The sequence below is a fragment of the Mus musculus genome, chromosome 6 (assembly GCF_000001635.26).
Source record: "Mus musculus strain C57BL/6J chromosome 6, GRCm38.p6 C57BL/6J".
NCBI lineage: Eukaryota > Metazoa > Chordata > Mammalia > Rodentia > Muridae > Mus > Mus musculus.
In genome coordinates, this window is record NC_000072.6 from 67,579,050 (window position 1) to 67,604,803 (window position 25,754).

Genomic DNA, 25,754 nt, shown 5'->3' on the forward strand with positions numbered 1-25,754 from the left:
TAACGAGATGATCATGTGGTTTTTGTCTTTGAGTTTGTTTATATAATGGATTACATTGATGGATTTTCGTATATTAAACCATCCCTGCATCCCTGGAATAAAACCTACTTGGTCAGGATGGATGATTGCTTTAATGTGTTCTTGGATTCGGTTAGCGAGAATTTTATTAAGAATTTTTGCATCGATGTTCATAAGAGAAATTGGTCTGAAGTTCTCTATCTTTGTTGGATCTTTCTGTGGTTTAGGTATCAGAGTAATAGTGGCTTCATAAAATGAGTTGGGTAGAATACCTTCTACTTCTATCTTGTGAAAAAGTTTGTGCAGAACTGGAGTTAGATCTTCTTTGAAGGTCTGATAGAACTCTGCACTAAACCCGTCTGGTCCTGGGCTTTTTTTGGCTGGGAGACTATTAATAACTGCTTCTATTTCTTTAGGGGATATGGGACTGTTTAGAAGGTCAACTTGATCCTGATTCAACTTTGGTACCTGGTATCTGTCCAGAAATTTGTCCATTTCGTCCAGGTTTTCCAGTTTTGTTGAGTATAGCCTTTTGTAGAAGGATCTGATAGTGTTTTGGATTTCTTCAGGATCTGTTGTTATGTCTCCCTTTTCATTTCTGATTTTGTTAATTAGGATTTTGTCCCTGTGCCCTTTAGTGAGTCTAGCTAAGGGTTTATCTATCTTGTTGATTTTCTCAAAGAACCAACTCCTCGTTTGGTTAATTCTTTGAATAGTTCTTCTTGTTTCCACTTGGTTGATTTCACCCCTGAGTTTGATTATTTCCTGCCGTCTACTCCTCTTGGGTGAATTTGCTTCCTTTTTTTCTAGAGCTTTTAGATGTGTTGTCAAGCTGCTAGTATGTGCTCTCTCCCGTTTTTTCTTGAAGGCACTCATAGCTATGAGTTTCCCTCTTAGAAATGCTTTCATTGTGTCCCAAAGGTTTGGGTACGTTGTGGCTTCATTTTCATTAAACTCTAAAAAGTCTTTAATTTCTTTCTTTATTCCTTCCTTGACCAAGGTATCATTGAGAAGAGTGTTGTTCAGTTTCCATGTGAATGTTGGCTTTCTGTTATTTATTTTGTTATTGAAGATCAGCCTTAGTGCATGGTGATCTGATAGGATACATGGGACAATTTCAATATTTTTGAATCTGTTGAGGCCTGATTTGTGACCTATTATGTGGTCAATTTTGGAGAAGGTACCATGAGGTGCTGAGAAGAAGGTATATCCTTTTGTTTTAGGATAAAATGTTCTGTAGATATCTGTCAGATCCATTTGTTTCATCACTTCTGTTAGTTTCAGTGTGTCCCTGTTTAGTTTCTGTTTCCATGATCTGTCCATTGGTGAAAGTGGTGTGTTGAAGTCTCCCACTATTATTGTGTGAGGCGCAATGTGTGCTTTGAGCTTTACTAAAGTTTCTTTAGTGAATGTGGCTGCTCTTGTATTTGGAGCATAGATATTCAGAATTGAGAGTTCCTCTTGGAGGATTTTACCTTTGATGAGAATGAAGTGTCCCTCCTTGTCTTTTTTGATGACTTTGGGTTGGAAGTCAATCTTATCAGATATTAGGATGGCTACTCCTGCTTGTTTCTTCATACCATTTGCTTGGAAAATTGTTTTCCAGCCTTTCATTCTGAGGTAGTGTCTGTCTTTTTCTCTGAGATGAGTTTCCTGTAAGCAGCAAAATGTTGGGTCTTGTTTGTGTAGCCAGTTTGTTAGTCTATGTCTTTTTATTGGCGAGTTGAGACCATTGATGTTAAGAGATATTAAGGAAAAGTAATTGTTGCTTCCTGTTATTTTAGTTGTTAAAGGTGGCATTCTGTTCTTGTGGCTGTCTTCTTTTAGGTTTGTTGAGGGATTACCTTCTTGTTTTTTCTAGGGCGTTGTTCCCGTTCTTGTATTGGTTTTTTTCTGTTATTATCCTTTGAAGGGCTGGATTCGTGGAGAGATAATGCGTGAATTTGGTTTTGTCGTGGAATATTTTGGTTTCTCCCTCTATGATAATTGAGAGTTTGGCTGGGTATAGTAGCCTGGGCTGCAGTTTGTGTTCTCTTAGTGTCTGTATAACATCTGTCCAGGCTCTTCTGGCTTTCATAGTCTCTGGTGAAAAATCTGGTGTAATTCTGATAGGCTTGCCTTTATATGTTACTTGACCTTTTTCCCTTACTGCTTTTAGTATTCTATCTTTATTTAGTGCATTTGATGTTCTGATTATTATGTGTCGGGAGGAATTTCTTTTCTGGTCCAGTCTATTTGGAGTTCTGTAGGCTTCTTGTATGTTCATATGCATCTCATTCTTTAGATTTGGGAAGTTTTCTTCAATAATTTTGTTGAAGATGTTTGCTGGACCTTTGAGTTGAAAATCTTCATTCTCATCCACTCCTATTATCCGTACGTTTGGTCTTCTTATTGTGTCCTGGATTTCCTGGATATTTTGAGTTAGGATCTTTTTGCATTTTCCATTTTCTTTGATTGTTGTGCCGATGTTCTCTATGGAATCTTCTGCACCTGAGATTCTCTCTTCCATCTCTTGTATTCTGTTGCTGATGCTCAAATCTATGGTTCCAGATTTCTTTCCTAGGGTTTCTATCTCTAGTGTTGCCTCGCTTTGAGTTTTCTTTATTGTGTCTACTTCCCTTTTTAGGTCTAGTATGGTTTTGTTCATTTCCATCACCTGTTTGTATGTTTTTTCCTCTTTTTCTGTAAGGACTTCTACCTGTTTGATTGTGTTTTCCTGTTTTTCTTTAAGGACTTGTAACTCTTTAGCAGTGTTCTCCTGTATTTCTTTAAGTGATTTATTAAAGTCCTTCTTGATGTCCTCTACCATCATCATGAGATATGCTTTTAAATCTAGGTCTAGGTTCTCAGGTGTGTTGGGGTTCCCTGGACTGGGCGAAGTGGGTGTGCTGGGTTCTGGTGATGGTGAGTGGTCTTGGTTCCTGTTAGTAAGATTCCTCCGTTTACCTTTCGCCATCTGGTAATCTCTGGAGTTAGTAGTTATAGTTGACTCTGTTTAGAGATTGTTCTTCTGGTGATTCTGTTACCGTCTATCAGCAGACCTGGGAGACAGATTCTCTCCTCTGAGTTTCAGTGCTCAGAGCACTCTCTGCTGGCAAGCTCTCTTACAGGGAAGGTGCGCAGATATCTTGTATTTGGACCTCCTCCTGGCCGAAGAAGAGGGCCCAAAACAGGACCTTTCTCAGACACTGTGTTGCTTTGGCAGTTCCCAGGTGGTACAGACTCTCACCTAAGCAGACTAAATTCCTAAGTTCCTTGGAGTCCCGGGACCAAGATGGCGACCGCTGCTGCTGTGGCTTAGGCCGCCTTCCCAGCCGGGTGGGCACCTGTCCTCCGGTCCGGAAGGTGGCCGGCTGTCCCCGGCCCACACAGGGTGCTGCCTCAGCGCCTCTGTGCTTCTGCCTGTTCCAGAAGCTGTCAGGTTCTCTGGCGCACCCTCTCACCTGTTCAGACTAATTTCCTAAGTTCGGCGGGTCCCGGACCAAGATGGCGACCGCTGCTGCTGTGGCTTAGGCCGCCTCCCCAGCTGGGCGGGCACCTGTCCTCCGGTCCGGAAGGTGGCCGGCTGTCCCCGGCCCACAAAGGGTGCTGCCTCAGCGCCTCTGTGCTTCCGCCTGTTCCAGAAGCTGTCAGGTTCTCTGGAGCACCCTCTCACCTGTTCAGACTAATTTCCTAAGTTCGGCGGGTCCCGGACCAAGATGGCGACCGCTGCTGCTGTGGCTTAGGTCGCCTCCCCAGCCGGGCGGGCACCTGTCCTCCGGTCCGGAAGGTGGCCGGCTGTCCCCGGCCCACACAGGGTGCTGCCTCAGCCCCTCTGTGCTTCTGCCTGTTCCAGAGGCTGTCAGGTTCTCTGGCGCACCCTCTCACCTGTTCAGACTAATTTCCTAAGTTCGGCGGGTCCCGGACCAAGATGGCGACCGCTGCTGCTGTGGCTTAGGCCGCCTCCCCAGCCGGGCGGGCACCTGTCCTCCGGTCCGGAAGGTGGCTGGCTGTCCCCGGCCCACAAAGGGTGCTGCCTCAGCGCCTCTGTGCTTCCGCCTGTTCCAGAAGCTGTCAGGTTCTCTGGCGCACCCTCTCACCTGTTCAGACTAATTTCCTAAGTTCGGCGGGTCCCGGACCAAGATGGCGACCGCTGCTGCTGTGGCTTAGGCCGCCTCCCCAGCCGGGTGGGCACCTGTCCTCCGGTCCGGAAGGTGGCCGGCTGTCCCCGGCCCACACAGGGTGCTGCCTCAGCGCCTCTGTGCTTCTGCCTGTTCCAGAAGCTGTCAGGTTCTCTGGCGCACCCTCTCACCTGTTCAGACTAATTTCCTAAGTTCGGCGGGTCTCGGACCAAGATGGCGACCGCTGCTGCTGTGGCTTAGGCCGCCTCCCCAGCCGGGCGGGCACCTGTCCTCCGGTTCGGACGGTGGCCGGCTGTCCCCGGCCCACAAAGGGTGCTGCCTCATCGCCTCTGTGCTTCCGCCTGTTCCAGAAGCTGTCAGGTTCTCTGGCGCACCCTCTCACCTGTTCAGACTAATTTCCTAAGTTCGGCGGGTCCCGGACCAAGATGGCGACCGCTGCTGCTGTCTCCAGATTTCTTTACACATAAGATGGAATGGTCCAGCAGCTATGTCCACTGTCACAGATTTTAGTTCCGTTCAATTGATATGTCGCCGCTTGGGACAAACTGAAAGGAGATCTAGTTAGGGAACAGCAGAACGGCAAACTTAAAGCAGGGATCATGCTGTTGTGGAAATTGGTGAAATCATGTTTAACAGATGAGGATTGTCAGCAAATGGTAGAAGTGGGGGAGAAAGTTCTGGATGAAATTCAAGAGGTAGAGTGGGGAGAGAGAGTAAAAGTAGAGAGGAAACAAAGTGCACTGAAGAATTTAGGTCTTTCCATGGGCCTTGAGCCCGAGGAAAAGAGATATAAAGGAAAGAATGCCTTGGGAGAGATAAGGAAAAGGGATGGAAAGGGAGAGAAGAAGGGAGATCGAGCTGGAGAGGCACATAAGGAAAGGAGCCTCTACCTGCCACTGGATGAATTTAAGCAGCTAGCTCTTAGTAGCTCAGAACCAGATGAAGGAGTTAGCTCCTCTGAAGAAACAGACTCGGAGGAGGAAGCAGTTCGTTATAAGGGAGAAAGGTACCAGCAAGATAAAATGCAAGCTACTCAACCCAGAAAAAGGCCAAAAGCGGCTGGTGAAAGCCAGCTTGCTGCTCAGCCTCTGGACTGTCGGCTTCAGGGTCCTAGTGCACCTCCGCTTTATGTGCAGAGGTAGTGGTCAATTTTTACCTACTCCTCATGTAGGGGTAAACCCTCGAGGCATCAGGCCATTACAGGTCCGGCAAATGGATGTCACTCATATTTCCTCCATTGGGAGAAATCAATATTTACATGTTTCTATTGACACCTGCTCTGGTGTAATGTTTGCCACACCTTTAACAGGTGAAAAAGCCTCTCATGTTATACAGCACTGCCTAGAAGCGTGGAGTGCTTGGGGCAAGCCCATAATTCTTAAAACGGATAATGGGCCAGCATATACTTCTACTAAATTTCAACAATTTGATCATCAAATGGATGTCACACACTTGACTGGCCTTCCTTATAATCCTCAAGGACAAGGCATTGTGGAACGTGCCCACCACACACTCAAGTCTTATCTTAAAAAACAAAAAGGGGGAGTTGATGAGACTCTGCCCTCAGTGCCAAGAGTAGTGGTATCTATGGTGCTCTTTACAGTTAATTTTTTGAATCTCGATGAGCAGGGACATTCTGCAGCTGAGCAACATAGCTCAGACCCTGATAGACCAAAAGAAATGGTCAAATGGAAGGATGTTTTAACTGGTCTGTGGAAAGGCCTGGATCCTATCTTAATCAGATCCCGGGGAGCTGTTTGTGTTTTTCCACAGAGTGAAGACAACCCATTTTGGCTGCTGGAACGACTCACCCGCAGGATATTCATCAAGGATGGTGCAGAAGATGCTGACCTCCCGAGGACTGTTCCTGATCCTGACAATGCTGAACTTGTCTCAGGTTTCTAGTATAATGGGCGAACAGAGATGGGCTACTCTCTCGACTTTCCCTAAACCAGTGCCAGTTCGCCATGATGCTATAGTTTTTCCAAAATGCTTTACTACTAATAAAACAGTGGATTTGCCATATTTACCCTATGATCCCACCAGAGCACCATTAGGAGAAAATCGCTCTTTACTAGAACAGGGTTCTTTATGTTTTCAAATTAATGGGCCAGAAAATTGTATCAACCTCACACCCCGAGCGTTGGGGAAAGTTTAATGAGCACCGAGGAGGTTGGGTGAGCACAACCCAAGTTACTTCCAATGTAGATATAACCTTTACAAATTGGACCTTTTGGCAGGAGGCAATTTGGGTTAATGGTACATTTCTACCACCTAACTTTTCAGACAAAGAACTTCCCCACGAACCAAAAATAGTTCCTCATTATAGCTTGGAAGATGAAGATGCCTTGGTCTGATTGTCAATCCTCCATCACTCATTGGGCAGATCAGAGTAAAACTTTTTCCTTTTCTCCTAACATGATAGATGACCCAGAGAAAAAATTTGTTATGAAAAAGGGACTTTTCATACAGGACTTTAGAATGCATTGCTTTCACAAGTGGGTGCTTTGTGGAGTCAAGGGCAGTGTTACAGAACTCAGTCCTTTGATTTTTATCCAGGGAGAAGCAGCTGGAAAGGCTTCTTTTACTGGCATCTCAAGATTTGCTCAGTATTGGGGAGTACATGATGCCTCCCAGGACTCTAATGGATATACTAATACCAGTGTAGAGATCACTGGTTTCAATAAAACTTTGGTAAACCAGATTATTTATCCATCTACCCCAGTCTGTGTTTACACCCCTTTCTTGTTTATTCTTTCTTTCTTTTTTTTCTTTCCATTTTTATTAGGTATTTAGCTCATTTACATTTCCAATGCTATTCCAAAAGTCCCCCATACCCACCCACCCCAACTCCCCTACCCGCCCACTCCCCCTTTTTGGCCCTGGCGTTCCCCTGTTCTGGGGCATATAAAGTTTGTGTGTCCAATGGGCCTCTCTTTCCAGTGATGGCCGACTAGGCCATCTTTTGATACATATGCAGCTAGAGTCAAGAGCTCCGGGGTACTGGTTAGTTAATAATGATGATCCACCTATAGGGTTGCAGATCCCTTTAGCTCCTTGGGTACATTCTCTAGCTCCTCCATTGGGAGCCCTGTGATCCATCCATTAGCTGACTGTGGGCATCCACTTCTGTGTTTGCTAGGCCCCGGCATAGTCTCACAAGAGACAGCTACATCTGGGTCCTTTCGATAAAATCTTGCTAGTGTATGCAATGGTGTCAGCGTTTGGATGCTGATTATGGGGTGGATCCCTGGATAAGGCAGTCTCTACATGGTCCATCCTTTCATCTCAGCTCCAAATTTGTCTCTGTAACTCCTTCCAAGGGTGTTTTGTTCCCACTTCTAAGGAGGGGCATAGTGTCCACACTTCAGTCTTCATTTTTCTTGAGTTTCATGTGTTTAGGAAATTGTATCTTATATCTTGGGTATCCTAGGTTTTGGGCTAATATCCACTTATCAGTGAGTACATATTGTGTGAGTTCCTTTGTGAATGTGTTACCTCACTCAGGATGATGCCCTCCAGGTCCATCCATTTGGCTAGGAATTTCATAAATTCATTCTTTTTAATAGCTGAGTAGTACTCCATTGTGTAGATGTACCACATTTTCTGTATCCATTCCTCTGTTGAGGGGCATCTGGGTTCTTTCCAGCTTCTGGCTATTATAAATAAGGCTGCTATGAACATAGTGGAGCATGTGTCCTTCTTACCAGTTGGGGCATCTTCTGGATAAATGCCCAGGAGAGGTATTGCTGGATCCTCCGGTAGTACTATGTCCAATTTTCTGAGGAACCGCCAGACGGATTTCCAGAGTGGTTGTACAAGCCTGCAATCCCACCAACAATGGAGGAGTGTTCCTCTTTCTCCACATCCTCGCCAGCATCTGCTGTCACCTGAATTTTTGATCTTAGTCATTCTGACTGGTGTGAGGTGGAATCTCAGGGTTGTTTTGATTTGCATTTCCCTGATGATTAAGGATGTTGAACATTTTTTCAGGTGCTTCTCTGCCATTCGGTATTCCTCAGGTGAGAATTCTTTGTTCAGTTCTGAGCCCCATTTTTTAATGGGGTTGTTTGATTTTCTGAAGTCCACCTTCTTGAGTTCTTTATATATGTTGGATATTAGTCCCCTATCTGATTTAGGATAGGTAAAGATCCTTTCCCAATCTGTTGGTGGTCTCTTTGTCTTATTGACGGTGTCTTTTGCCTTGCAGAAACTTTGGAGTTTCATTAGGTCCCATTTGTCAATTCTCGATCTTACAGCACAAGCCATTGCTGTTCTGTTCAGGAATTTTTCTCCTGTGCCCATATCTTCAAGGCTTTTCCCCACTTTCTCCTCTATAAGTTTCAGTGTCTCTGGTTTTATGTGAAGTTCTTTGATCCATTTAGATTTGACCTTAGTACAAGGAGATAAGTATGGATGGATTCGCATTCTTCTACATGATAACAACCAGTTGTGCCAGCACCATTTGTTGAAAATGCTGTCTTTCTTCCACTGGATGGTTTTAGCTCCCTTGTCGAAGATCAAGTGACCATAGGTGTGTGGGTTCATTTCTGGGTCTTCAATTCTATTAAATTGGTCTACTTGTCTGTCTCTATACCAGTACCATGCAGTTTTTACCACAATTGCTCTGTAGTAAAGCTTTAGGTCAGGCATGGTGATTCCACCAGAGGTTCTTTTATCCTTGAGAAGAGTTTTTGCTATCCTAGGTTTTTTGTTATTCCAGATGAATTTGCAAATTGATCCTTCTAATTCGTTGAAGAATTGAGTTGGAATTTTGATGGGGATTGCATTGAATCTGTAGATTGCTTTTGGCAAGATAGCCATTTTTACAATATTGATCCTGCCAATCCATGAGCATGGGAGATCTTTCCATCTTCTGAGATCTTCTTTAATTTCTTTCTTCAGAGACTTGAAGTTTTTATCATACAGATCTTTCACTTCCTTAGTTAGAGTCACGCCGAGATATTTTATATTATTTGTGACTATTGAGAAGGGTGTTGTTTCCCTAATTTCTTTCTCAGCCTGTTTATTCTTTGTGTAGAGAAAGGCCATTGACTTGTTTGAGTTAATTTTATATCCAGCTACTTCACCGAACCTGTTTATCAGGTTTAGGAGTTCTCTGGTGGAATTTTTAGGGTCACTTATATATACTATCATATCATCTGCAAAAAGTGATATTTTGACTTCCTCCTTTCCAATTTGTATCCCCTTGATCTCCTTTTGTTGTCGAATTGCTCTGGCTAATACTTCAAGTACTATGTTGAAAAGGTAGGGAGAAAGTGGGCAGCCTTGTCTAGTCCCTGATTTTAGTGGGATTCCTTCCAGCTTCTCTCCATTTACTTTGATGTTGGCTACTGGTTTGCTGTAGATTGCTTTTATCATGTTTAGGTATGGGCCTTGAATTCCTGATCTTTCCAGAACTTTTATCATGAATGGGTGTTGGATCTTGTCAAATGCTTTTTCTGCATCCAACGAGATGATCATGTGGTTTTTGTCTTTGAGTTTGTTTATATAGTGGATTACATTGATGGATTTTCGTATATTAAACCATCCCTGCATTCCTGGAATAAAACCTACTTGGTCAGGATGGATGATTGCTTTAATGTGTTCTTGGATTCGGTTAGCGAGAATTTTATTGAGGATTTTTGCATCGATATTCATAAGAGAAATTGGTCTGAAATTCTCTATCTTTGTTGGATCTTTCTGTGGTTTAGGTATCAGAGTAATAGTGGCTTCATAAAATGAGTTGGGTAGAGTACTTTCTACTTCTATCTTGTGAAAAAGTTTGTGCAGACCTGGAATTAGATCTTCTTTGAAGGTCTGATAGAACTCTGCACTAAACCCGTCTGGTCCTGGGCTTTTTTTGGCTGGGAGACTATTTATAACTGCTTCTATTTCTTTAGGGGATATGGGACTGTTTAGAAGGTCAACTTGATCCTGATTCAACTTTGGTACCTGGTATCTGTCCAGAAATTTGTCCATTTCGTCCAGGTTTTCCAGTTTTGTTGAGTATAGCCTTTTGTAGAAGGATCTGATGGTGTTTTGGATTTCTTCAGGATCTGTTGTTATGTCTCCCTTTTCATTTCTGACTTTGTTAATTAGGATTTTGTCTCTGTGCCCTCTAGTGAGTCTAGCTAAGGGTTTATCTATCTTGTTGATTTTCTCAAAGAACCAACTCCTCGTTTGGTTAATTCTTTGAATAGTTCTTCTTGTTTCCACTTGGTTGATTTCACCCCTGAGTTTGATTATTTCCTGCCGTCTACTCCTCTTGGGTGAATTTGCTTCCTTTTTTTCTAGAGCTTTTAGGTGTGTTGTCAAGCTGCTAGTATGTGCTCTCTCCCGTTTCTTCATGGAGGCACTCAGAGCTATGAGTTTCCCTCTTAGAAATGCTTTCATTGTGTCCAAAGGTTTGGGTACGTTGTGGCTTCATTTTCATTAAACTCTAAAAAGTCTTTAATTTCTTTCTTTATTCCTTCATTGAGAAGAGTGTTGTTCAGTTTCCACGTGAGTGTTGGCTTTCTGTTATTTTTTTTGTTATTGAAGATCAGCCTTAGTGCATGGTGATCTGATAGGATACATGGGACAATTTCAATATTTTTGAATCTGTTGAGGCCTGTTTTGTGACCTATTATGTGGTCAATTTTGGAGAAGGTACCATGAGGTGCTGAGAAGAAGGTATATCCTTTTGTTTTAGGATAAAATGTTCTGTAGATATCTGTCAGATCCATTTGTTTCATCACTTCTGTTAGTTTCACTGTGTCCCTGTTTAGTTTCTGTTTCCATGATCTGTCCATTGGTGAAAGTGGTGTGTTGAAGTCTCCCACTATTATTGTGTGAGGTGCAATGTGTGCTTTGAGCTTTACTAAAGTTTCTTTAATGAATGTGGCTGCCCTTGTATTTGGCGCATAGATATTCAGAATTGAGAGTTCCTCTTGGAGGATTTTACCTTTGATGAGAACAAAGTGCCCCTCCTTGTCTTTTTTGATGACTTTGGGTTGGAAGTCAATCTTATCAGATATTAGGATGGCTACTCCAGCTTGTTTCTTCATACCATTTGCTTGGAAAATTGTTTTCCAGCCTTTTATTCTGAGGTAGTGTCTATCTTTTTCTCTGAGATGTGTCTCCTGTAAACAGCAAAATGTTGGGTCTTGTTTGTGTAGCCAGTTTGTTAGTCTATGTCTTTTTATTGGGGAGTTGAGACCATTGATGTTAAGAGATATTAAGGAAAAGTAATTGTTGCTTCCTGTTATTTTTGTTTTTAAAGTTGGCATTCTGTTCTTGTGGCTGTCTTCTTTTAGGTTTGTTGAGGCATTACCTTCTTGTTTTTTCTAGGGCGTTGTTCCCGTTCTTGTATTGGTTTTTTTCTGTTATTATCCTTTGAAGGGCTGGATTCGTGGAGAGATAATGCGTGAATTTGGTTTTGTCGTGGAATACTTTGGTTTCTCCCTCTATGATAATTGAGAGTTTGGCTGGGTATAGTAGCCTGGGCTGGAATTTGTGTTCTCTTAGTGTCTGTATAATATCTGTCCAGGCTCTTCTGGCTTTCATAGTCTCTGGTGAAAAATCTGGTGTAATTCTGATAGGCTTGCCTTTGTATGTTACTTGACCTTTTTCCCTTACCGCTTTTAGTATTTTATCTTTATTTAGTGCATTTGTTGTTCTGATTATTATGTGTCGGGAGGAATTTCTTTTCTGGTCCAGTCTATTTGGAGTTCTGTAGGCTTCTTGTATGTTCATAGGTATCTCTTTCTTTATATTTGGGAAGTTTTCTTCAATAATTTTGTTGAAGATGTTTGCTGGTCCTTTGAGTTGAAAATCTTCATTCTCATCCACTCCTATTATCCGTAGGTTTGGTCTTCTCATTGTGTCCTGGATTTCCTGGATATTTTGAGTTAGGATCTTTTTGCATTTTCCATTTTCTTTGATTGTTGTGCCGATGTTCTCTATGGAATCTTCTGCACCTGAGATTCTCTCTTCCATCTCTTGTATTCTGTTGTTGATGCTCAAATCTATGGTTCCAGATTTCTTTCCTAGGGTTTCTATCTCCAGTGTTGCCTCACTTTGAGTTTTCTTTATTGTTTCTACTTCCCTTTTTAGGTCTAGTATGGTTTTGTTCATTTCCATCACCTGTTTGTATGTTTTTTCCTCTTTTTCTGTAAGGACTTCTACCTGTTTGATTGTGTTTTCCTGTTTTTCTTTAAGGACTTGTAACTCTTTAGCAGTGTTCTCCTGTATTTCTTTAAGTGATTTATTAAAGTCCTTCTTGATGTCCTCTACCATCATCACGAGATATGCTTTTAAATCTCGGTCTAGGTTTTCGGGTGTGTTGGGGTTCCCTGGACTGGGCGAAGTGGGAGTGCTGGGTTCTGATGATGGTGAGTGGTCTTGGTTCCTGTTAGTAGGATTCCTACGTTTACCTTTCGCCATCTGGTAATCTCTGGAGTTAGTAGTTATAGTTGACTCTGTTTAGAGATTGTTCTTCTGGTGATTCTGTTACCGTCTCTCAGCAGACCTGGGAGACAGATTCTCTCCTCTGAGTTTCAGTGCTCAGAGCACTCTCTGCTGGCAAGCTCTCTTACAGGGAAGGTGCGCAGATATCTTGTTTTTGGACCTCCTCCTGGTCGAAGAAGAAGGCCCAAAACAGGGCCTCTCTCAGAAGCTGTGTTGCTTTGGCAGTTCCCAGAAGCTTCAGCTTCTGTGGTGCAGACTCTCACCTGTGCAGACTAAAATCCTAAGTTCCAGGGAGTCCTGGAACCAAGATGGTGACCGCTGCTCCTGAGGCTGAGGCCGTCTCCCGAGCCAGGCGGACACCTGTCCTCTGGTCCGGACGGTGGCCGGCTGTCTGCGGCCCGCCCAGGCTGCTGCCTCAGCGCCTCTGTGCTTCCGCCCGTCCCAGAAGCTGTCCGGTTCTCTGGCGCACCCTCTAACCTGTTCAGACTAATTTCCTAAGTTCTGCTGAGTCCCGGAACCAAGATGGCGACCGCTGCTGCTGAGGCTGAGGCCGCCTCCCAAGCCAGGCGGACACCTGTCCTCTAGTCTGGATGGTGGCCGGTTGTCTGCGGCCCGCCCAGGCTGCTGCCTTAGCGGCTCTGTGCTTCTGCCCGTCCCAGAAGCTGTCCGGTTCTCTGGCGCACCCTCTAACCTGTTCAGACTAATTTCCTAAGTTCTGCTGAGTCCCGGAACCAAGATGGCGACCGCTGCTGCTGAGGCTGAGGCCGCCTCCCAAGCCAGGCGGACACCTGTCCTCTAGTCTGGATGGTGGCCGGTTGTCTGCGGCCCGCCCAGGCTGCTGCCTCAGCGGCTCTGTGCTTCTGCCCGTCCCAGAAGCTGTCCGGTTCTCTGGCGCACCCTCTAACCTGTTCAGACTAATTTCCTATGTTCTTGTTTATTCTTTCAAATGATTCATTTGGAGTCTGTTCCAATGATTCTTGTTGGATTTCTCAATGTTGGGATGTAACAAAGAACACCCGTGCCATGGTGGCATGGATCCCACGTTGGATCCCTGTTCCGGTGGAAACACCCTCCACCTTATCTCTGTTTCGACAAAAGAGAGATTTTGGCATTACTGCTGCCGTGATAATAGCAATTTCAGCCAGTGCAGCTGCTGCTATAGCTGCAGGGCACGCTATGGCTAGTGCGGTTCAATCAGGCACAAAATTAAATCAGCTTTCAGCAGATCTGGCTGATGCCATCACTGTCCAAACTTCTGCTAGTACCAAGTTAAAGGGAGGGCTGATGATTTTGAATCAGCGCCTTGACCTGGCAGAGGAACAGATAGGTGTTCTATACCAGATGGCCCAGTTGGGTTGTGAAAGAAAACTGGAAGCTCTGTGGATTACCAGTGTCCAATATGAAAAATTTACTTATGCAGCTAATCTGTCTAGACAGCTTTCTTTATATCTTGCAGGAAATTGGTCTGAAAGATTCAATGAGACCCTTGAGGCCCTGAGAGCAGCCGTTCTAAAGATCAACTCGACACGAGTGGACCTGTCATTGACAGAGGGCCTGTACTCCTGGATTTCATCTGCATTTTCTTATTTTAAGGAATGGGTGGAGGTAGGCTTATTTGGTGTTGCCACCTGCTGTGGACTTGTGTTCGTGCTCTGGTTGGTTTGCAAGCTCAGAACCCAACAAACAAATGACAAGGTTGTGATAACTCAAGCACTTGCTGCCATCGAGCAAGGGGCCTCCCCCGAAATCTGGCTATCTATGCTCAAAAATTAGTTGACATTGGTGGCTGGCCTCTTTTATAGAGTTCGCCCTAGGTCATTTAGTAGTTACTGTCACATAGCACTGCGGTATCCAGGGACAGGCAACTTTCCTCATGCACAGATCAACCTAAGACACGGGGCCCGGTGGCGATAGGGTTACCCTATGACAGGAAAGGCTGTGACATTGGAGGAATGACCTAAGACAGGAGCCACAGCGGATGGGCATAATTACACAGGCCTAGACCAGCCTCAAATTTTAATAAACTAAAAAGGGGGAGATGTGGAGAGCCGTGCGGCGAGCAATCGCCATTATAAGATGGCACTGGCCTCCGCTGTGCCTAACTAGTAAACAAGCCTTGTATGCAGGTGCGAGAGTAAACTCACTCCTAGTCACTCCCATTCTCGGGGTGTAATAGTGGGGTGATGGGCGAGCAACGAATCAGGAGCTGTCACACCATATCAGGTGCTGAAACATCATGCTGCGGGCTATAAAAGCGGCGCCATTTTCCCGGTTCGGGTGTTCCTGAAGAAGTAAGCAATAAAGCTTTTGCCATGGAAGATTCCGGTTTGTTGCGTCTTTCTTGCCAGTCAAGTGGGACGCAATACACTGGTGATGCTGTTATGACCCAAACTCATTGTCCCTGCTGCTAGCCTTGAAGGTCAAGCCCCTTTCTTTTGAAGGTTAATCAGAGCCTCATACCTAGTAATGTATACACTTATTTGCATTGGTACCTGCAGAAGCCAGACCAGTCTCTGTAACTCCTGATCTACAATGTTTCTAACCAATTTTCTGGGGCACCAGACAGGTTCAGTAACAGTGTGTCAGGTACAAATTTCACACCCAAGATCAGTAGAGTGGAGCCTGAAGATTTGGAAGTTTATTATAGCATGTAACATATTTGTGTTCTTCCGTATTAATCTATAGGAATAAGTATAATTCTGTAGATGACAACTTGACACCTTGCCTATTTAGTGACAGAGTAGTTGTAAGCATAGAGCACATGACTTCCCCAGCTATGATCCTTTTATTTATTTCGAAACAGCAGACACTAGTTCTCTCCCTCAGAGTGGTACACACAACTAACCATAAAGTTCTAGGTTAGCCCTATAAAATGGATTATTATAGCAGTTAGTATTTTTCTAAGCCAGTGGCCATTATTGTAGCTTGTGAAGTCCACAGGTAAACTAGACATTTGATAACCTTTCTCCTGTCTCAGAGCTTTCATATTACCTTTCAGAACTGTGAAAGCTAGCCAGCCAGGAGGACACTTCCAGCTGAATACCATCACAATTTCCTTATGCTCTGCAAACTAAATACATGGTGTCTTTGGCAATAGGGATTTATAGCCTAGTTCCAGTTGGCAAAGAAGAAATCTGACAATAGTTGGTGTTGTTTGTGGCTTTGAAGCCTTCCTCTTAAAGATGATTCCTATACATGATACCAAGGACTTTATTTAATGTTCTGTTACCTGTAGGAGTGTATTAGATACCACTGAATGATCTTTATTGATATGGCTTTTAAAATAGAGTTAGAAAATAGGCCTTCCAGCCCACTGCAGCACTGTGGTCCCTGGCCCGGGAAGTCTGCGGACACCCGCAAGGTCCCACACAGGATCCTCCAAGAGATCCTAAGACCTCTGGTGAGTGGAACACAGCTCCTGCTCCAATCCAATCGCGTGGGATCTGAGACTGTGTTAATTAAGGAAGCAGAAAATCCGGCCTGATCCGGGGCTCAAGTCCCTTCCGGCCCACTGAAGCACCGTGGTCCCTGGCCTGGGGAGTCTGCGGACACCCGCAAGGTCCCACACAGGATCTGCCACACGATACTAAGACCTCTGGTGAGTGGAACACAACTTCTGCCAGGAGGCAGGTTCAAACACGAGATATCTGGGCACCTTCCCTGCAAGAGAAGAGCTTGCCTGCAGAGAGTACTCTGACTACTGAAACTAAGGATAGAGCTAGTATCCCAGGTCTGCTGATAGAGGCTAACATAATTACCTGAGGAACAAGCTCTAACCAGAGACAACTATAACAACTAGCTCCAGAGAATACAAGATGGCAAAAGGCAAACATAAGAATTCTACTAACAGAAATCAAGACCGCCCACCATCATCAGAACGCAGCACTCCCACGCCACATAGCCCTGGACACCCCAATACAACTGAAAAGGTAGACCAGGATTTAAAAGCATATCTCATGATGATGGTAGAGGACATCAAGACGGACTTTAATAACTCACTTAAAGAAATACAAGAGAACACTGCTAAAGAGTTACAAGTCCTTAAAGAAAAACAGGAAAACACAACCAAACAGGTAGAAGTCCTTATAGAAAAACAGGAAAGCACATCCAAACAGGTGATGGAAATGAACAAAACCATACTAGACCTAAAAAGGGAAGTAGACACAATAAATAAAACCCAAAGTGAGGCAACGCTGGAGATAGAAACCCTAGGAAAGAAATCTGGAACCACAGATGCGAGCATCAGCAACAGAATACAAGAGATGGAAGAGAGAATCTCAGGTGCAGAAGATTCCATAGAGAACATCAGCACAACAATCAAAGATAATACAAAACGCAAAAAGATCCTAACTCAAAACATCCAGGAAATCCAGGACACAATGAGAAGACCAATCCTATGGATAATAGGAGTTGATGAGAATGAAGATTTTCAACTTAAAGGGCCGGCAAATATCTTCAACAAAATTATAGAAGAAAACTTCCCAAACCTAAAGAATGACATGCCCATGAACATACAAGAAGCCTACAGAACTGCAAATAGACTGGACCAGAAAAGAAATTCCTCCCGACACATAATAATCAGAACAACAAATGCACTAAATAAAGAGAGAATATTAAAAGCAGGAAGGGAGAAAGGTCAAGTAACATATAAAGGCAGGCCTATCATCAGAGACTATGAAAGCCAGAAGAGCCTGGACAGATGATATACAGACACTAAGAGAACACAAATGCCAGCCCAGGCTACTATACCCGGCCAAACTCTCAATTACCATAGATGGAGAAACCAAAGTATTCCACGACAAAACCAAATTCACACATTATCTCTCCACGAATCCAGCCCTTCAAAGGATAATAACAGAAAAAAACCAATACAAGGAAGGAAATCATGCCCTAGAAAAAGCAAGAAAGTAATCCCTCAACAAACCACAAAGAAGACAGACACAAGAACAGAATGCCAACTGTAACAACAAAAATAAAAGGAAGCAACAATTGCTTTTCCTTAATATCTCTTAATATCAATGGACTCATTTTCCCAATAAAAAGACATAGACTAAGAGACTGGCTACACAAACAGGGCCAACATTCTGCTGCTTACAGGAAACCCATCTCAGGGAAAAAGACAGACACTACCTCAGAGTGAAAGGCTGGAAAACAATTTTCCAAGAAAATGGTCTGAAGAAACAAGCTGGAGTAGCCATTCTAATATCAGATAAAATTGAATTCCAACACAAAGTTATCAAAAAAGGAGGGACACTTCATACTCATCAAAGGTAAAATCCTCCAGGAGGAACTCTCAATTCTGAATATGTATGCTCCATATGCAAGGGCAGCCACATTCATTAAAGACACTTTAGTAAAGCTCAAAGCACATATTGCACCTCACACAATAATAGTGGGAGACTTCAACACACCACTTTCATCAATGGGCAGATCGTGGAAACAGAAACTAAACAGGGACACAGTGAAACTAAGAGAAGTTATGAAACAAATGGATCTGACAGATATCTACAGAACATTTTATCCTAAAACAAAAGCATATACGTTCTTCTCAGCACCTCATGGGACCTTCTCCAAAATTGACCATATAATTGGTCATAAAACAGGCCTCAACAGATACAAAAATATTGAAATTGTCCCATGCATCCTATCAGACCACCAAGGCCTAAGGCTGATGATCTTCAATAACAACATAAATAATGGAAAGCCAACATTCACGTGGAAACTGAACAACACTCTTCTCAATGATACCTTGGTCAAGGAAGGAATAAAGAAAGAAATTAAAGACTTTTTAGAGTTTAATGAAAATGAAGCCACAACATACCCAAACCTATGGGACACAATGAAAGCATTTCTAAGAGGGAAACACATAGCTATGAGTGCCTCCAAGAAGAAACGGGAGAGAGCACATACTAGCAGCTTGACAACACATCTAAAAGCTCTAGAAAAAAAGGAAGCAAATTCACCCAAGAGGAGTAGACAGCAGGAAATAATCAAACTCAGGGGTGAAACCAACCAAGTGGAAACAAAAAGAACTATTCAAAGAATTAATCAAACGAGGAGTTGGCTCTTTGAGAAAACCAACAAGATAAATAAACCCTTAGCTTGACTCACTAGAGGGCACAGGGACAACATCCTAATTAACAAAATCAGAAATGAAAAGGGAGACATAACAACAGATCCTGAGGATCCAAAACACCATCAGATCCTTCTACAAAAGTCTATACTCAACAAAACTGGAAAACCTGGACAAAATGGACAAATGTTTAGACAGATACCATGTATCAAAGCTAATCAGGATCAAGTTAACGATCGAAACAGTCCCATATCCCCTAAAGAAATAGAAGCAGTCATTAATAGTCTCCCAGCCAAAAAAAAAAAAAAAAAAAAAAAAAAAAAAAAAAAAAAAACCCAGGACCAGATGGGTTTAGTGCAGAGTTCTACCAGACCTTCAAAGAAGATCTAATCCCAGTTCTGCACAAACTGTTCCACAAAATAGAAGTGGAAGGAACTCTACCCAACTTATTCTATGAAGCCATAATTACTCTGATACCTAAACCACAGAAAGATCCAACAAAGATAGAGAACTTCAGACCAATTTCCCTTATGAATATCAATGCAAAAATACTCAATAAAATTTTTGCTAACAGAATCCAAGAACACATTAAAGCAATCTCCATTCTGACCAAGTAGGTTTTATTCCACGGATGCAGGGATGGTTTAATATACGGAAATCCATCAATGTAATCCATTATATAAACAAACTCAAATACAAAATCTATCTGATCATCTCGTTAGATGCTGAGAAAGAATTTGATAAAAACCAACACCCATTAATGATAAAAATCTTGGAAAGATCAGGAATTCAAGGCCCATACCTAAACAAGATAAAAGCAGTCTACAGCAAACCAGTAGCCAACATCAAAGTAAAAGGTGAGAAGCTTGAAGCAATCCCACTAAAATCAGGGACTAGACAAGGTTTCTCACTTTCTCCCTACCTATTCAACATTGTACTTGAAGTCCTAGCCAGAGCAATTCAAAAACAAAAGGACATCAATGGGATACAAATTTGAAAAGATGAAGTCAAAATATCACTTTTTGCATATGATATGATAGTATATATAAGTGACCCTAAAAATTCCACCAGAGAGCTCCTAAACCTGATAAACAGGTTCGGTGAAGTAGCTGGATATAAAATTAACTCAAACAAGTCAATGGTCTTTCTCTACACAAAGAATAAACAGGCTGAGAAAGAAATTAGGGAAACAACACCTTTCTCAATAGTCACAAATAATATAATATACCTTGGCGTGGCTCTAACTAAGGAAGTGAAAGATCTGTATGATAAGAACTTCAAGTCTCTGAAGAAAGAAATTAAAGAAGATTTCAGAAGATGGAAAGATCTCCCATGCTCATGGATTGGCAGGACCAACATTGTAATAATGGCTATCTTGCCAAAAGCAATCTACAGATTCAATGCAATCCCCATCAAAATTCCAACACAATTCTTCAACGAATTAGAAAAAGCAATCTGCAAATTCATCTGGAATAACAAAAAACCTAGGATAGCAAAAACTCTTCTCAAGGATAAAAGAACCTCTGGTGGAATTACCATGCCTGACCTAAAGCTTTACTACAGAGCAATTGTGATAAAAACTGCATGGTACTTGTATACTGACAGACAAGTAGAACAATGGAATAGAATTGAAGACCCAAAAATGAACCCACATACCTATGGTCACCTAATCTTTGACAAGGGAGCTAAAATCATCCAGCGGAAGAAAGACAGCATTTTCAACAAATGGTTCTGGCACAAGTGGTTGTTATCATGTAGAAGAATGCGAATTGATCCATTCCTATCTCCTTGTACTAAGGTCAAATCTAAGTGGATCAAGGAACTTCACATAAAACCAGAGACACTGAAACTTATAGAGGAGAAAGTGGGAAAAGCCTTGAAGAGATGGGCACAGGGGAAAAATTCCTGAACAGAACAGCAATGGCTTGTGCTGTAAGATCGAGAATTGACAAATGGGACCTCATGAAACTGCAAAGCTTCTGCAAGGCAAAAGACACCATCAATAAGACAAAAAGGCCACCAACAGATTGGGAAAGGATCTTTACCTATCCTAAATCAGATAGGGGACTAATATCCAATATATATAAACAACTCAAGAGGTTGGTCTCCAGAAAATCAAATAACCCCATTAAAAGTGGGGCTCAGAACTAAACAAAGAATTCTCACCTGAGGAATACAGAATGGCTGAGAAACACCTGAAAAAATGGTCAACATCCTTAATCATCACAGAAATGTAAATCAAAACAACCCTGAGATTCCATCTCACACCAGTCAGAATGGCTAAGATCAAAAATTCAGGTGACAGCAGATGCTGGCAAGGATGTGGAGAAAGAGGCACACTCCTCCATTGTTGGTGGGATTGCAAGCTTGTACAACCACTCTGGCAATCAGTCTGGTGGTTCCTCAGAAAATTTGACATGGTACTACTGGAGGATCCAGCAATACCTCTCCTGGGCATATATCCAGAAGTTGTCCCAACCGGTAAGAAGGACACATGCTCCACTATGCTCATAGCAGCCTTATTTATAATAGCCAGAAACTGGAAAGAACCCAGATGCCCCTCAACAGAGGAATAGATACAAAAAAATGTGGTACATTTACACAATGGAGTACTACTCAGCTATTAAAAAGAATGAATTTCTGAAATTCCTAGGCAAATGGATGGACCTGGAGGGCATCATCCTTAGTGAGGTAACACAATCACAAAAGAACTCAAATGATATGTACTCACTGATAAGTGGATATTAGCCCAGAACCTTAGTAAACCCGAGATATAAGATACAATTTGCTGAACGCATGAAACTGAAGAAGAACGAAGACCAAAGTGTGGACACTTTGCCCCTTCCTAGAATTGGAAACAATCACCCATGGAAGGAGTTACAGAGACAAAGTTTGGAGCTGAGACAAAAGATGGACCATCTAGAGACTGCCATATCTATGGATCCATCCCATTATTAGCCTCCAAACGATGACACCATTTCATACACTAGCAAGTGTTTGCTGAAAGGACCCGGAGATAGCTGTCTCTTGTGAGACAATGCCGGGGCCTAGCAAACACAGAAGTGGATGCTCACAGTCAGCTATTGGACAGAGCACAGGGTCCCCAATGGAGGAGCTAGAGAAAGTATTCAAGGAGCTAAAGAGATCCGCAACCCTGTAGGTGCAACAACATTATGAACTAACCAGTACCCCTGAGTTCTTGACTCTAGCTGCATATGTATCAAAAGATGACCCAGTCGGCCATCACTGGACAGAGAGGCCCATTGGATAGGCAAACTTTATATTCCCCAGTACAGGGGAACGCCAGGGCCAAAAAGTGGGAATGGGTAGTTAGGTAAGTTGGGGAGAGGGTATGGGGGACTTTTTGGATTAGTATTGGAAGTGTAATTGAGGAAAATATGTAATAAAAAGAAATATTTAAAAAAAACACAAAAAAGTAACAATCATGTTATATACCTATATATAGACCACTTCTTGGCTGTTTGGGTACTATCAAGGGCAGATGTAGATTTTTTTAGATAAAGTGAATGAGGTCACAAAAAAAAAAAAACCCAAATTCTTAGAGTTTCCACTAAATAAACAGGATTCCTATTCCAAAAAAAAATGAAGGCAAATAATTTTTATTTATGCCAAATATGCTTATAGATACATATTTTATAAGCCAGCATGTATGTTCTCCCACAATGTTCATTTGATAAAGATTAAAATTTAATCTCTATATTAGTTATATTTCATAAGCATTAACTGAATTAAATTGTTAGCAATGAGATTGCAATTCCCAAAATTGTTGATGATGTTGCTTGTGTGTTATTATTTCACATTATAGTTAACACTTCAAATATGTTTGTGTACCTGACAAATTTTCTATTTTCTTTTCAAATTTTTATTTGTATATTTTAAATACTCTTTTTGTCTTTGCCACACAATTGCTAATATTTTAGTACCTTTTATGGATTGACTGCTTATTGAAATATTTTTTAATCACCCCAATTTAATACTTATAATCCTGGAATCTTCTATATATAGCCCATATATATAAAGTGATCTCTTAAAATATATAGATATATCTCAAACTAAGTATCCAAAAAGTCAGTACTTGTTCTCTTTCTCTGTAAATTCTCTGTGTTTTCTGTACAATAAATATTTTTACAGGGACAGAAAAGATACCAGTTGGATTTGGATATGCTGAGCAAGTGTACAAAAGGAAAGTAGGACTCTGTTGCCATCTAGCTGACCTTCCTGTATTCACTTATGAATGTCCAATTTGCATCTCATGGTCAGAATACCATCTTCATGTGGAATTGTTCAGCCCTAATTACTTTTTCAGTGCTATGCCAAAACACCATATCCAAGGCCACCTATAAAAGAAATCCTTTTATTTGGCATATGATTTTAGATGAATGGAGGTTATAGTGGCCAGCAAAAGGATGGCAGCAGGGAATATAAAAGCTTACAGATGTAACTACAGGAAAGATGGAGAGAGAACACAGGAAATGGCCACAGGCTTTTGAAATCTCTAAGTTTATCCCCATGATTCTACTCCTTGAGACAGTCAACACCTCTCAAATTCTTTTCAATATGTTTCAACTAAGGGGATCACAAATCAAACATGTGAATCCATGAGAGCCATCTCACTCAAAATATTTCTCTTGGATATTTGTAAAATAAGAAGGAAAGATGTATGTCATAATCGATATCCTCCTTGTTTGAGCATTACTTCCAAGGAAAAATGTAAATTGAATCATTGTAGATTGCATTGTTTACAATGCCAGTGTACATAAAATTATAATTGACATTAATATGCCTTTCAGAAGCTCAAATTCAGTAGATAGATTTATTCTGAGTGCCAGGGAAGCAAGGAAAATAATGTAATCCACTTCAAGACAAAGATGTCATAATTTGAGGCAATGAGATATAAAATTGTCTCTGATGTGTGGATAAGCTATAAAAAGCAACAAGCTTTTTATCTTGTTTTATCTTTATTTATTTACATCCCAAATGCTGCTTCTCTTCCTTTTCCCCCTCACAGAGTGTCTCTTCCATGCCCTTCTCCTCTGAGAGCGTTGGGCCTCCCTAGGTATCCCCATACCCTAGTTATCAAATCTCCCCAGGATTAGACCGATCATCTTCTTCAGTCTAGAAAAGACAACTCTGTTGGGGAGCAGATATCACAGTCAGGCTACAGCCTTAGGTAGGACCTCCACTCCAGTTGTTGGGGGCCCTACAAGAAGACTTAACTGCATGTCTTCAACATATGTGTCTGGGGGCTTGGTCCAGTGCTTGTGTGCTTTTGGTTGGTGGCTCAGTGTCTGAGACCTCCCAGGGGTCCAGGTTAGTTGATTCTGATGGTATTTCTGTGGGGTTCCTATCCACTTCAGGGCCTTCAATCTTTCCCTCAAATCTACATAAGAGTCATCAACCTCCACCCAATATTTGGCTGTGGGTCTCCGCACCTGTTTTAGTCAGCTGCTGGATGGAGCCTCTCAGAGGATAGTTACACTTGACTCCTGTCTGGTAGCCTAAGAGTATCATTAATAGTATCAGGGATTGGAGCTTGCTCATGGAATGAGTCTCAAGTTGGCCATTCCCTCAGTCTCTGCTCCATCTTTGTCCTTGCATTTCTATTAGACAGGACAAATTTTTGTAGGTCAGTTGGTGTCCTTATCTCTCCAATGGAAGTCTTGCCTGGCAACAAGAGGAGGCCTTTTCTAGTTCCATGTTCCCACTGTTAGGCATCTCACCTAAGGTCATCTGCATTGACTTCTTGGAGTCTCCCCCTACCAGGTTCTCAGGCTTCCTTGAAATTCAATCAAAAACCATTTCTTTTTTTTTTTTTCCATTTTTTATTAGGTATTTAACTCATTTACATTTCCAATGCTATACCAAAAGTCCCCCATATCCACCCACCCCCACTCCCCTGCCCACCCACTCCCCCTTTTTGGCCCTGGTGTTCCCCTGTACTGGGGCATATAAAGTTTGCAAGTCCAATGGGCCTCTCTTTCCAGTGATGGCCGACTAGGCCATCTTTTGATATATATGCAGCTAGAGTCAAGAGCTCCGGGGTACTGGTTAGCTCATAATGTTGTTCCACCTATAGGGTTGCAGATCCCTTTAGCTCCTTGGCTACTTTCTCTAGCTCCTCCATTGGGAGCTCTATGATCCATCCATTAGCTGACTGTGAGCATCCACTTCTGTGTTTGCTGGGCCCCGGCATAGTCTCACAAGAGACAGCTACATCTGCGTCCTTTCAATAAAATCTTGCTAGTGTATGCAATGGTGTCAGCGTTTGGATGCTGATTATGGGGTGGATCCCTGGATATGGCAGTCTCTACATGGTCCATCCTTTCATCTCAGCTCCAAACTCCGTCTCTGTAACTCCTTCCATGGGTGTTTTGTTCCCAAATCTAAGGAGGGGCATAGTGTCCACACTTCAGTCTTCATTCTTCTTGAGTTTCATGTGTTTAGCAAATTATATCTTATATCTTGGGTATCCTAGGTTTGGGGCTAATATCCACTTATCAGTGAATATATATTGTGTGAGTTTCTTTGTGAATGTGTTACCTCACTAAGGATGATGCCCTCCAGGTCCATCCATTTGGCTAGGAATTTCATAAATTCATTCTTTTTAATAGCTGAGTAGTACTCCATTGTGTAGATGTACCACATTTTCTGTATCCATTCCTCTGTTGAGGGGCATCTAGGTTCTTTCCAGCTTCTGGCTATTATAAATAAGGCTGCTATGAACATAGTGGAGCATGTGTCCTTCTTACCTGTTGGGGCATCTTCTGGATATATGCCCAGGAGAGGTATTGCTGGATCCTCCGGTAGTACTATGTCCAGTTTTCTGAGGAACCGCCAGACTGATTTCCAGAGTGGTTGTACAAGCCTGCACTCCCACCAACAATGGAGGAGTGTTCCTCTTTCTCCACATCCTCGCCAGCATCTGCTGTCACCTGAATTTTTGATCTTGGCCATTCTGACTGGTGTGAGGTGGAATCTCAGGGTTGTTTTGATTTGCATTTCCCTGATGATTAAGGATGTTGAACATTTTTTCAAGTGCTTCTCTGCCATTCGGTATTCCTCAGGTGAGA

General features: G+C 42.4%; 1 pseudogene and 1 further gene; both read left to right on the top strand.

Annotated features, from left to right (window-relative positions):
* Igk (immunoglobulin kappa chain complex) overlaps positions 1-25,754 on the top strand; it is a 3,171,119-nt gene that overhangs the window by 23,414 nt on the left and 3,121,951 nt on the right.
* Positions 14,827-15,259, top strand: Igkv1-136 (immunoglobulin kappa chain variable 1-136; annotated as a pseudogene). The gene is given in 2 exon segments: positions 14,827-14,875; positions 14,955-15,259. Coding segments are annotated over 2 exon segments (354 nt in total).